General features: G+C 61.6%; 1 protein-coding gene across 3 annotated transcripts; it reads left to right on the forward strand.

The window, feature by feature from the left end:
• The first annotated feature begins 38 nt into the window (after positions 1-38).
• Positions 39-10,373, forward strand: ZC3H12A (zinc finger CCCH-type containing 12A). 3 transcript variants are annotated; one of them, XM_081818111.1, is made up of 7 exons: positions 39-177; positions 1,016-1,487; positions 5,971-6,110; positions 6,354-6,588; positions 7,095-7,201; positions 7,332-8,002; positions 9,845-10,373. In XM_081818111.1, the coding sequence occupies exons 2-7, from the start codon at positions 1,096-1,098 to the stop codon at positions 9,941-9,943; spliced, it is 1,644 nt and encodes a 547-aa protein (XP_081674237.1). In that variant the 5' UTR covers positions 39-177; positions 1,016-1,095; the 3' UTR covers positions 9,944-10,373. The 3 variants fall into 3 exon arrangements, with proteins under 3 accessions (XP_081674237.1, XP_081674236.1, XP_030890895.1); XM_081818110.1 differs by having other exon boundaries at positions 7,332-10,373; XM_031035035.2 differs by lacking the exon at positions 39-177 and adding an exon at positions 273-459 and having other exon boundaries at positions 7,332-10,373.
• The last annotated feature ends 2,217 nt before the right edge of the window (positions 10,374-12,590 follow it).

Here is a 12,590-nt window from a genome sequence, read left to right on the forward strand (position 1 = left end):
GAAGGGGCGGTGGCTGCTCCGCCCCCTACCGCCTGGGCCGGCTACCGCCTCCCCTGCCCGGCTTCCGCGTCACGGTGCCGAACGCCACCTGCCCGCTCCGTATAAAGGCGCCGCCGGCCTCGCCCCCGGGACTCGGCCCCATGGAGACGCCGCGGGCCGCGGCTGGCACTCGGCGGGGTGAGGCGCGCGGCGAGGCCGGGGCGCGGGCCCCGGCGAAGGGCAGGCGGCGCGGGGAGGGCTCCGGCTGGGACCGGCCGGAGGGGAGGGACGTGGGGCGGGTCCCCTCCGATCTCGCCGGTCCTCGGGAACCCCTCCAACTTAGCCCAAGTTGGGGGAGCTTGGGAGGGGGGGCCAAGGTCCAGAGGGGAGCCGAGAGAGCGCGGGGCTCGGGGCCGCGACAGCCTCCGCGTCACCCGCGCCCGGCGGCCAACCAGAGTTTCCCAGCAACTTTTCTCGCCGGTGGGTCACCCCGGAAACTTCCCCCTTCCCGGCCCGGGAACCCGGCCATGGGCCCTGCGCCTCCTGGGCCTGGGCTCGGAGCGCGGGGCGAGCGGAGGCGATGGCCTCAGCGGGGAAGCCCCCGGCACCCCCTCCCCCTCACCCCAGCGCACTTCCAACCCCGGGTTTCCATCTGAGAGCCCCGCCCCGCAGCTGTGGGGGCGCGGCGACGTCCTGCGAGGCCTCCCAGGAGTTCTGGGTCCCCTGGGTTGCCGTGGGGCTGGGGGCGGGGTAGGAGGTGGAGCCAGACTGCCTGAGTTCAAGTCTTTGTGCCACCAGCTAACAGCTGGATGACCTTAAGTTCTTGAAGTCTGTGTCTCAGTTTCATCCTTTATAAAGTGGGAATGATGACTCCTAGCTGGGACAGCTTTTGAGAGGGTAGGAGAGGTGACACATGCAGATGGCTTTGCCTGGTGCCACCAGTCAGTGTGGCCTCAACCTGTTGGGTGGGGTAGGGGCTGGAGAGGGGTGGGAGAGAGAGCCACTCCCATCCCTAATTCTTACGGTTGTCCTACAGGAGCTGTGACAGGTGCCTCCCATCAGTCTGAGCTGTGAGTGGCAGGTGGAGAGAGGTCCACTCAGAAAGCCAGCCCCACCATGAGTCTGTGGGAACTTGACAGCCACAGCTGCCAAGGTACCCCAAGGCCGGCTCAGGAGCCCAGCACTGAGGAGACACCGGCTGTGGAGCTGCAGATGAAGGTTGATTTCTTCCGGAAGCTAGGCTACTCATCCGCTGAGATCCACAGTGTCCTGCAGAAACTGGGGGTGCAGGCCGACACCAACACAGTGCTGGGCGAGCTGGTCAAACATGGGTCAGCAGCCGAGCGGGAGCGCCAGGCCTCCCCGGACCCCTGCGCTCAGCCCCCCCTGGTCCCCCGGGGTGGGGGCACCCCCAAGGCACCCACCCTGGAGCCCTCACCCCCAGAGGAGAACAAGGAAGGCAGTGACCTGAGACCTGTGGTCATCGACGGTAGCAACGTGGCCATGAGGTACGTGTCACTTCCAGGGCCAAGGCCAGGGCCTGTGGTGGAGAATGGTGGCCTTGTGTCTGCATCTCTGGTAGAGGGGCCTTCAGGAAAGAGTTTGAACTGTTCTCCCAGACTGATCAAGAGGAAGGGAAAGCCCTTTACTGAGGCTCTCCCTTAATCCTTATGGCTTCTTGGAAGTGGGCTTGTTAGGAATGTTCTAGGGATGAGGACAGGGGCTCAGAGATGTGCCCATGGGCACACACCACTGGTAAGCATTAGAGCAGGGATGCGAACTTGGGTCCTTCTGTCTCTGGTGTTCACCTTGGGCTCTTCGTCTCTCCCTGAAGACCATCACTCAGTCGCAGTACCTCTCCTACGACATGAGGCAGTATGGTGTAAGGGATGAGACTGTGGGGCCAGCTTGCCCATGTAGGAGCCAGTCACTTGATGTCTTGGAGCTTTCTCTCCTCGTCAGTAAGACCCAGCTAACCCCTGCTCAGATGCCATTGTGAGGAGTGGAGGCACAGAGCCTGGACAGAAGCGCAAGCTCAGTAAGCAGTAGTTGTTACTACTGTTACTTAGGGGTCTGGGGCCCCTGAGGCCTTGTTGTGCCAGACCTGGACTCTGAGGAAGCAGGCCCGGGTACTGGGACCTTTGTCGCTGTGACTAAGAGTGAGCTCCAGGATCTGGCTTACATGGGGGCGTGGGGGCGGGGGAAGGGGGGTGAGCGTGGGCAGGTCAGCTGTGACTTGGGTCACCTCTGCTACAGCCAAGCCACCTTGACTAGACTGGGCCTAGGTGCCCTCCAGGGCCAGAGCCAGGACTCCACCCCAGTAATCCTGCCCTTCGAGAAGACTGTCACAGGGATTGGGGTCAGGTGAAGCCGGGGCCAGGGCTGACCCTAGGGAGCCCAGACCTCCCTTCAATCCAGGCCCCGCCCTCTGGGTCAGGGCTGGGTGGATCGTTCACCAGGAAAAGTTCCAGTCGGCGTGGTCAGGGAGACCTCCAGATCCTGGTCGGGGCCTGGGGAGGGCTCCTTCCCTGGCTTCCCTGAGGGGTCTCCCAGGTGGGCTGCCTGAGGTTTCAATGCCCTTGGCCCTTCCTACTCCCAACCCAGCTGGGCCAAGTCAGCTGTCAGGCTGATCCTGGCCCAGCTCAGCTGGTGTGCAGGCGGCCCTGTTTTGGCCACCTTTGGATCAGTCTTCCTGTCTCAGAAATGGGCTGAGCCTCGGTGGGAGGTTGGGTAAAGCTGGCTCCCGCATGCTGTCGGCAGCTGGTGACAACCTTTTCTTTGAGAGGGGGTCCCCTCTCTGGCTCCAGCAGCTTGTGGCTGGCCCAGGAGCCGTGCAGGTCTGTGACTTCTTCCCCTGGAGGCTTGGGCAGGCTGTGCTGGCTTGGGGCAGCCCACGCTGACCATCTCCCGCGCTCCCCACTCCCTGGGGACAGCCATGTGCTCTGTGTGTTTGTATCCTGGCAGGAGGAGGAGGGGCCTGGGCGGGAGGAGGGGGGTGGCCTGAGGAGCTGGCCTGGAGAGGCACAGCCGTGGGGGGTTTCTGAGCTGGGGCGGTAGCAGGAGGGGAATTCCAGCCTCAAACTTCCTGTCTCAGCTGCTGCTGGGTTCCTGCCCTGCTGCCCCCTCCCCCCCAAGGGCAGACAGGCCAGCCCCCACCATATGCAAATCGTGGGGAAATTCACCTCTGTTTCCTTCTAAGGGAATTTTTCTCCTCTAGCTGGGCCCAGCCCAGGCAGATCTCTTCACCTGGCTAGTCTGGCCTGGCCCTGCCCTCTGTCCTTGGGTGGGAGCCGCCGAGCTGGAGTCCCCTACATCTTCACACAACTTAGCCAATGTCTAGTTAGCCAGGCGGGGAGGGGGGGGGCGGGGCGGGGCGGGGAGGCAACCTTCTGGGCAAACGGGCCTGCGGTGGGGGAGGGAGGATGTCTGGTTTTCCTGTGCCAGCAGAGCTTCCTCCATTGCAGCAAGAGGGACTAAAGTTAGCTCTAGGGAGGCACTCCTGGCCTGGATCGACTTGCGGAACTACTTCGTGGGTTCAACTCCTTCCAAGAGCAAGGCTCTTCACTACCTGCCTACGGAGTATTTTAGGGGCCAGGACAGCTGCCAGCAGACTTGTCCCCAGCCCAGGTTTTTGATGCCCAGAGGCAGTATGCTAGCCTGGATTAAGTCCCCGAGCTTGCAGATGCTGGCCTAGGATGGGGCATGTGCACATACACACACGTGTACAGATGTGGGTCCAGTGGGTGCTTGTGCTGACTGCTTACCTGAGCCGGGGAGCCAAGCCAGGGATGATCACATTCCCCTGGCTGTGGGGAGGCAGCAGAGGCCCAGCGGGGGTGGCGGGAATGTGGCGGGAGAAGCGCTGGGCATTTGAAGAGAAACCAGGGATCTGAGCTATCCTGGAAGGTCCGTCCAGGAAGGCTTCCCAGAGGCAGTGCTGTTTCACGTGGGTGCTGGAGGAAGAGCGGGAGTTGGCCAGATGCATCCTTGTCTCCTGTTCCCAGCCTGCCCCCTACCTCTTAACACTTTGTTCAGACTCAAATTTGGGAGCTTTTCTTTCTGCTGTACAAACTTCAGGTCTTGCTATTAAGGACTAGGAAGGCAAGCTAGGGGCCTCAGATGTGGGTTCAAGTTCTGTCTTCCCACTAGCCCGGGAGCCGTAGATGAGTTGTGCATCCTCGGTTTCCTTCACTGTGGCCTCGTAAGGATGAAGAAAGCAGGTGTGGGACTCATCTGGCCTCCAGTAGGAGCTTGGTGCCCACTCAGCCCCCATCTGTCCCCGCCGCCAGGGTTGGTACTCTGTACCTGTCTGAGCATCAGCGCCGGGGTATTATGAGCACAGGCTCTGGGCTGCGTCTCTGTCCCACCATCACTGCAACTGGTTGTGCTCTGTGGCTCGGTTTTCTCATGGGAATGAAGGGGAAGGGGGCCTTTAATGATAGGATCCTCCTCAGAGGCTTGCTGATGATTCCGTACTAAGCATTTAGATCAGGGCCTGGCTCCTGGCTCTCAGTAAATGGTAACTTTTATTATAAGCAGGCTGGTGGACGGTGGGGAGGCCCCACCACCTGGTGGGGGTGAGCACTGCCTTCAGCTGTACTTTGCCTCCCTTACAATTTACGGAGACCTTCAGATTGGGAGCCCCAGCCTCACCCCCAGACAGCCTCCGTGCCCCTCAGCTGCCCCACCCCCGTCTCTACCTTCTCTTGGGACTCCAGCTACCACCCCCACTCCAAAGCCACCCACAGGATGTGGTCGCTCATGGACTTGCCTCTTTTGTGTAACGTTTATTCTGTTTTATTTGCCAAATGTAAGCGTCTGAGCTGCTCCCGGAGGGGTTAGTGAGGGGCAGGGGCTGTTGGGGAGGGAGCTGTAGCTGGCCTCGTCCAGTGCCCCCAGCCTGGGCTTGGAGGCCTTCTACAACACCCACTGTTCCTTGGGGGCCCCCAGCCCCCTCTTAACCCTCCCAGGAAGCCAGTTGGAACCTCCACTTTGCTGGACTGTCTCTGGCCTCAAGCAAACACGCAAGTGATGCCCCTGACATGGGCCCTTCTTAAGGAGACTGCAGATTGCCAGGCCCATTTGTCAGATAGGGCAACTGAGCCAGAGCAAGCCAGCAGCCCGTCTGGGCTTGCTTCTGGATCCAGCCACCTTTGGAGGGGGTGACATCCAGCTGTCAGACCACAGCAGGGGCATGTTCTACCTCCCAGCTCTCCTGCTAACAGAGAGAGTCCCCCTGGTGGCTTCCAGATGGCCTTTCTTGCCTCAGCCCCCGCCCTCCTGAGCCGGGTGAGGAGAGGACAGGGCAGTCCAGGCATTTGGGGGAATTGGCAGTCTTGGGAGGAAAAGCTCTTTCACTTTCAGACTGAAAGGCTCCTGAGTGCCTCTCCCACTCTGTCACCGCTCACCCCATGTGGGACAATGGATTGTGCCTCCTTCCTCTTCGCCCTCCTCAGTCCCAGCCCCTGGGGCCTGTGTAGGACTGAACTTTAATCCATGTTTAATCCAGAGCAATCTGGTTTCTCTTCTGTTAGCTGGGGCTTGTCCCTTCCCACCCCCACCCACAGCACCGCCCAGCAGACGAGGGAGGACGGGTGACTCAGTGTGCCTGTGTACGTCTGTGTCCCTGTGGTCCCAGCACCCCCGGGTGGGGCAGGAACCAGAAGGCTCCTGGAGCCTTTCCCCCACCCCCAGGTGTGTTGCAAGCAGCCTGACCCTCCCCCCCATGGGGAGCGGGTGCCGCCAGATTCCTGGGCGGCTCCTCACTGTCGGGAGATGGAACCTCAGGGAAAGTCCCTGGTCAGGCCATCCCGGACGCTGTGGGAACCAGCAGGGAATGCAGGCCTTGGACCAGAGGGCAGTGGGCTGAGCCCAGCCACTCCACCACCCAGGCCAGGCCAGCGGCTAGGGAGCAAGCCCCTTGTGCTCAGGGCTAGGGGAGAGTGGGCCAGCCACCCTCGCAGGCTGACCTGTCCCTCCTCTCCTTCCCAGCCACGGGAATAAGGAGGTGTTCTCTTGCCGGGGCATCCTCCTGGCAGTGAACTGGTTTCTGGAGCGGGGCCACACAGACATCACGGTATTTGTGCCATCCTGGAGGAAGGAGCAGCCTCGGCCTGATGTGCCCATCACAGGTGGGTGGCACCTCTGGAGTGGGTGGTCTCCCTGCCCCAGCAGGGCTCCTCCCCAAGAGAGACCCTTTGGGTGTGACCAGCAACTTCTAGGCCTCAAGCAGGGACCAGCATTTCTTTTCCCAGCTTCCTCTGCGCTCAGCCCCTTCCTGCCTCGGGGTGCCTGGGGTTCCGAGCCCCGTGCCTGGCCAGCAGGAGGCTCCGGGGCCAGGGCAGGCTCTGACCTGCCCTGCTGCTGTCCCGCAGACCAGCACATCCTGCGGGAGCTGGAGAAGAAGAAGATCCTGGTGTTTACCCCGTCCCGGCGCGTGGGCGGCAAGCGTGTGGTGTGCTACGATGACCGCTTCATCGTGAAGCTGGCTTTCGAGTCTGATGGGGTCGTGGTCTCCAACGACACGTACCGGGACCTGCAGAGCGAGCGGCAGGAGTGGAAGCGCTTCATTGAGGAGCGGCTGCTCATGTATTCCTTCGTCAATGACAAGTACGGTCCTGGCCCTCGGGTCTGGGGTCCCCGGGGGTGGGGGGGAGCCAGATGTGTCATCAGGTGTGGGGGGCGGCCTTGCATCCAGGCAGCTTTGGGAGCAAGAGGGACCTGGCACCAGGTAGAAGGGGTCAGGCTGGGGACGGGCCAGGGTGGGGGGTGGGGCAGAAGCATCTGTGATGGGATATGGTCAGTGGTTCCCAGCACTCAGTCCCTGATCAGCGGCCCGTGGATGGGTGCAGCCTTAGATTCAGATTTCCAGGTTGCAGGCCTCCCACTGCCTCCGGAGCTCCCAGCACGAAAGCTGCTCTGATGGCCCCTCTGGCTGGGGCCTCCTCCCCTCCCTTGGGGCATTCCCACCCTGAGGGCCCAGGGATGTCCTGCAGGATGATCACCAGTTTTAGGAGCTGCTCTCCCTCCTCTTCTTCCTGGTGAGGCTCGCTGTCCAGCCCCCCTGCCCGCTCCGCACTGGGAAGCTCCCTTCACGCCTCCCACCTCCTCTGCAGGTTCATGCCCCCCGATGACCCTTTGGGCCGTCACGGGCCAAGCCTGGACAACTTCCTGCGCAAGAAGCCGCTGACAGCGGAGCACAGGAAGCAGCCGTGTCCCTACGGTAAGACACCTGGGCCCCGATTCTTCCTCACGGAGACCACCCAACCCCGAGTTTACTGTGCCACCCCCTTCCCTCTCCTAGCCCTGGTTCTGCAGCCCCCCCGCCCAGAGACCCCCTTACTGTCTTGCAGGGAGGAAATGCACCTACGGGATCAAGTGCCGATTCTTCCACCCAGAGCGGCCGAGCCGCCCGCAGCGCTCCGTGGCTGACGAGCTCCGCGCCAATGCCCTCCTCCCACCCCCCAGGGCCCCGGGCAAAGACAGAAGCAGCCAGAGGCCCTCACCCTCGTCCCAACCCGGCCCTGGGCCCACAGAGCATGAGCAGTGCAGCCTGGACGGGAAGAAGCTGGGAGCCCAGGCATCCCCGGGGCCGCACCGAGAGGGTCTGACACAGCCCTTCGCCCCAGCTGGCCGGAGCCTCCCGCCTGGTGGGGGCAGCGGCAGCAGCTTTGGGCCAACAGACTGGTTCCCACAGACGCCAGAGTCTCTCCCGTACACGTCCCAAGAGTGTCTGGACTCAGGCATCGGCTCCCTGGAGAGCCAGATGTCCGAACTCTGGGGGGTTCGCGGAGGGGGCCCTGGTGAGCCCGGCCCGCCTCGGGGCCCTTACGCCGGCTACAGCCCCTACGGGGCCGAGCTCCCAGCCGCTCGGGCCTTCTCTGCCTTTGGAGGGGCCATGGGTGCCGGCCACTTCAGTGTCCCTGCTGACTATGCCCCCCCACCGGCTGCCTTTCCACCTCGAGAGTACTGGTCTGAGCCGTACCAGCTGCCCCCGCCCACCCCAGTCCTGCAGGACCGGCAGGTGCCAGGCCCGGGGGCTGACAGGGGCCCATGGGGCGGGGCTGGCAGCCTAGCCAAGGAGCGAGCCAGCGTGTTCACCAAGCTGTGCGGGGTCTTCCCCCCGCACCTGGTAGAGGCTGTGATGGGGCGCTTCCCGCAGCTCCTGGACCCCCAGCGGCTAGCTGCAGAGATCCTTTCTTACCAGCCCCGGCACTCCAGCAAGTGAGCCGGCTGCGCGGGGGCAGCCACCCCCAAGGCTAGACTGAGGGAGGACTGAAGTAGGGAAGGGAAACTGCAAACCAAAGAGAACTGTAGGATTGGTTCTGGCCCCCCGGCGCCTGGAGCCGGCTGCCGAGTGGGGCAGGAGCGATCGCCCTGTTGATGCACATTGTATCTGTAGTTTAAGGAGACGCTGCCGTAAAGGCATCAGTCCGTGGCTGAAGCCCAAACCCCCCTTTCTCTCAGAGGGCGGGGAGGGAGGCGGTGGGGAGCAGAGGCCTGGGCTGGGGGCCCTGTGCACGGCCCCCCACCTCCGCCCCGTCCCTGGGATGCCGGCCTCGGCTGGCTAGTTAGGCACCGTGTGCCTGCCCTCCAAGGGCCCCTCCGGTACGCCAATGAGGCCGCATTGGTGCTCTCGCAGGGCACCAGGCTTCATGTTAGTAAGCAAGATGCTTCTTAATAACCCACCTTCTGTCCCACTCTGTTTGCCTGTCTGCTTGCCCCCACTAGGGGTCAAGGGTCCTCTGTCCCCACCCTCTCTTCCCCTTCCTCTGTGCTCCGAGTCACCTCTCCCGCAAGAGTGGGGACGCGTGTATGTATGTGTACAGGTAGAATGTTAAGTACTTTAAGTGTAAGTCCTTGCCTCCTTTAACATGTCAGTAAAGTACAATGTGACCCCTTTAAGAGATGATGGTCTTGGTTGTACTTGGGGGCTGAGCGGGCCTTTGAGCAGTGGAAGGTCAGCAGGTGTGCACCTGACCCAAAACGCTCAGTCCCTTGGGGGCAGAGCCTTCCTTACTGAGGCCGTGGCCCAGGCCTTGAGAGGAGGTGGGGTAAAGTTGGGGAGTTGAAGTCCTGTGGCTGTGGGGTGGCGAGGGGTGGCAAGGGTTGGGGGCAAGGGGCGGGATTGGGCTCTTTCCCTTTTCTGTCCTGTGGCCAGAGCTGAGGACAGAAAACCATCTGGCTTTCTGAGAAGAGGGCTTCCAGGATAGTTGAGGAGAGAAGATGCTGGGGGAGCCCTTGGGTGTTAGGCTCTGGCCCCACCTTCCCAGGCACTGCCATGTTCTAGACGTGGAGCTCCACCAGAGTGGAGCAGGGGGCGCAGAACAGCCTGGAAAGGCGACGCCAGGGTAGCCTCCGTGCGGGAGGCTAGGGGTCCTGGTCCCAAACTCAGGAACCAGCTCTGCCACTGGATTCACTAGGGACAAGTGACTCCCCCTCTCTGGGCCTCAGTTTCCTCATCTGTGAAGTGGGGATAATAACGGTACCTACCTTACAGGACAGGGAGGATGTGAGAGTATGCATGTTGACCACATGACCCAATGCCTGACATAGTAAGTGCTCATCAAAGGGCCTCTGGTGTTGCTCTCCGTGGGCTGTGTTCACCTCACCATCTCTACCTTCTCAGCGGCCCCTAAAAGGAAGGAAGCCAGGCAGGAATATACATTTTTCTCAGATGAGAAAATGAGATATAAATGCTACAGATTTTAAGTGAAAAGCTGGGCTGTCGTATGATCCCTGAACACCATCAGCAGGAGAAAATGGAAAAAATACAGTTTTAATAATTCTATATTTGAACATCTCACCTAATCTGTACTTGCTGTTTGTGAAGCTTTTATAGTATCTGTATTTTTTTTTTTTTTAGAAACTGCTTTACCACAGAACACCTGAGCAGCATGTTGAGGAAAATGCCACATTGGCCCTCTCCCTGCACGCTGGGCCCCCACTGTGTTCTTCACCCTGAACTTTTTTTTTTAAAAGATTTTGAGAGAGTGAGAAGGGAAGAGCGAGTTGGGGGGAGAGGGAGAAAGAGAATGTCCAAGACTCCCTGCTGAGCGAGGAGTCCAACGTGGGGCTCGAGCCCACAGCCCTGAGATCACGGCCTGAGCTGAAATCCAGAGTCGGACACTCAACCGACTGCGCCACCCAGGCGCCCCACCCTGAACATTCTTTAGAAGCCGGCAGTTAAAGCAGGGACCCAGGCGCAAAGTGGGAACGATCTCCGCAAATGTTACCTTGAAGCCCCCACACGTGCTCTTCAAGGTACCCCATGCCCGTTGGCTTCCAGCCTCCTTGGAAGGTTTTATCTGCACAAAGAGATGTCATTGCCTTCCTTATAAAATATTTTCTCCAATCGAGTACTGTATTCCAGATTAAAAGGCTATTTACGGGTCTTCCTTTGTTTCTGTGGGTCAGGAAGCTAAAAGCCAGACTGTCCAGTCCATTATCAGCCACTGGTGCGGCGAAGGAAGCAAGGCCACTGGCAAGGCCAGGCTGAGTGGTCTGCCTGAGGGCAGGCTGGAGTAGGCCCTCGAGTTTGGGGCCCTGGCTCTACACACCGGAAGAAGGAAGGACCCCCCACACCGGTTTGCAGCAACTCTCAGGCCCGAGAGGGAGGGAGGCAGGGGGCGCCCTCAGCCCCGCACCCACCAAGCCCCCTCCGTCTGTACCCCACGTGGGACGGAGTGGCCTGGAAGGAGAAGTAGGGTGCCCGCGCCCCTCTTCCCATCCCACCAGCCAGCTGTCCATAGACTCGAGGGCTCACATTCGGCCCCTGACCAGAGCAGAGCTTTTGGGGTGTGGGGGGAGGGTCCCCCAGGCAGGCGGGCAGCGGGCGGCAGGTCCGGGCCGGGAGGGGCTCGTGCCTGGAGGCTGCGTCTGGCCCCGGCTGGCTCACGGCCGGGCGCCCACGAGGGCGGCAGCGGCCCCGCGGCAGGCGCCGGCTGAGGCTCGAGGCCCGGGGCTCCGTGGGCCTGCGCCCGCGTGCCGTGCTTCCCCGCCGGCCCCCCAGGACCCGGAGCCGCTCCTCCGCGGTGCTCTCTCAAGCTGGCTGCCAGGCCCAATGCCCAGGACGTGGGTTTTAACTGGAAGTTCTCCGGACCAGCTCCTGGCCGGCCCGCCGAAGCACCTGCCCTCACAGGGCCTCGCTCTTCCCGCCATGGCCCTAGACTGACTAGAAGATACCTCAGTGCGTGGGGTGCCAGCCTGAGAGGGAAGAGTCCTGGCTGTGGGGCCCCGTGCAACCCCTGCTCCTAGAGCCTCAGCTTCCCGGCCTGCCTCACAAAAGAGGTGTGAGGTTCACACGGGCTCGAGGGAAGGAGAGGTGGCAGGGCTGGAAAGGAGCCTGAGAGCCCACTTCAAGCCACCACAGCGCTGAGGGGACCCCACTCCGATGGCTGTTGCTCTGCGTGCCCTTTCCTCCTCTGCCTTCCTGGTTCCAGGAGCCGAGACGCTGGTGGGGAAACCTGTGAGTATGCAAATCCCTGCCCTGTTGGGAAATGATCCTGGGGAGCTCCCCGAGGACAGCCTCCTGCCAGCCCCTCCCCAACCCCCGCAGGACCCCCACCTCACCCTGGGGCCCTCACCAGCAGGGGCCTGACCCCGGGTCTTCTTGCGAGGTTAACCCCTGTGCTGGGGGTACAGGGGGACTACGGAACCTTGGCCTCCCCGGCAGAGAACGAACTGGCCCCACATGGATGAAACTCTCTTCCTTGGGTGTCCCCACCCACTCTGTCCCCACCCCACTTCACTGGCCAGAGGAAAACCCAGCGGTCCCTAAAGGTCTGGGGAATTTCAACAAGGAGCCAGAGAGCTCTGAAGCTTCCAGGGAGCAGCTCTCCCAGGCCCCACGCCCCCAGTGTGCTAGCCCCTCAAACATTGCTGGTCCCCTGCAGGGCGGTCGGTGTGGGGCAGTGACTGCGAAGAGGCCACCGCTGACCACCACTGCTGCCACTTCCTGCCCTACACAGAAGGGCAGGACCCCTGTGCGGAAGGCGGGGCTCAGGTCTCCGCCAGAGAAACTGGGGGTCAGTGGGACACAGAGCTCGGAGTTGGGAGGGGATGGAGCCAGCACCTCACACCCTGGGCCTCGCTGCTCCCCAAAGGCTCCTGCCCCCAAATAAGGCAGTCCCCGGACCCTAGCACTTCTGCTCCAGGGCTTCTCAAATCTCTGGCTCATTTTTTTCCCCCCCTGGACCACGGCAGGGTGGGTGGAGTAGAGGGTGGTGAGTAAGAGCCTGTTTGGGGGACCTCCTTGTTCATGGGAAGGGTGTGGGAGATTTGGCTGAACAGACAGGAAGTAGAGCTCTACCATTAAGGAAACTCAGGCCATCCCAGGCCATGGTATGTAAATCCTTCCAGCTAGTTCCTGGATGGGGAGGAGGCCCCCAGGCTGTCATCCTGGGATGTGGCCTTTTGAAGGCCATCTCAAGGCAGGTACTGGCCACGTTAAATTGCTCACCCATCTAAGAAACAGCTGCAGAATTACATAGAAGAAAAGGATCAGGCAACCCAGCCCACCCCACACCGGGTTGGGCACGTTGCTGGGTCTGGGAAGGGTCCAAGGGCTCTGATTCGCGCGGCTCTCCAGATTAGAGCCCCACTAAAGGCCA

Source organism: Leptonychotes weddellii, chromosome 4 (genome assembly GCF_054177405.1).
Source record: "Leptonychotes weddellii isolate Sample4059 chromosome 4, ASM5417740v2, whole genome shotgun sequence".
Lineage (NCBI taxonomy): Eukaryota > Metazoa > Chordata > Mammalia > Carnivora > Phocidae > Leptonychotes > Leptonychotes weddellii.

Excerpts from the sequence above, each read along its gene's own strand:
- ZC3H12A (XM_081818110.1), top strand. The coding sequence starts at position 1,096 with ATGAGTCTGTGGGAACTTGACAGCCACAGCTGCCAAGGTACCCCAAGG. Across the intron at positions 6,111-6,353 it reads GCCTGATGTGCCCATCACAG|ACCAGCACATCCTGCGGGAG; the intron begins GTGGGTGGCACC and ends GCTGTCCCGCAG. Across the intron at positions 7,202-7,331 it reads GAAGCAGCCGTGTCCCTACG|GGAGGAAATGCACCTACGGG; the intron begins GTAAGACACCTG and ends ACTGTCTTGCAG.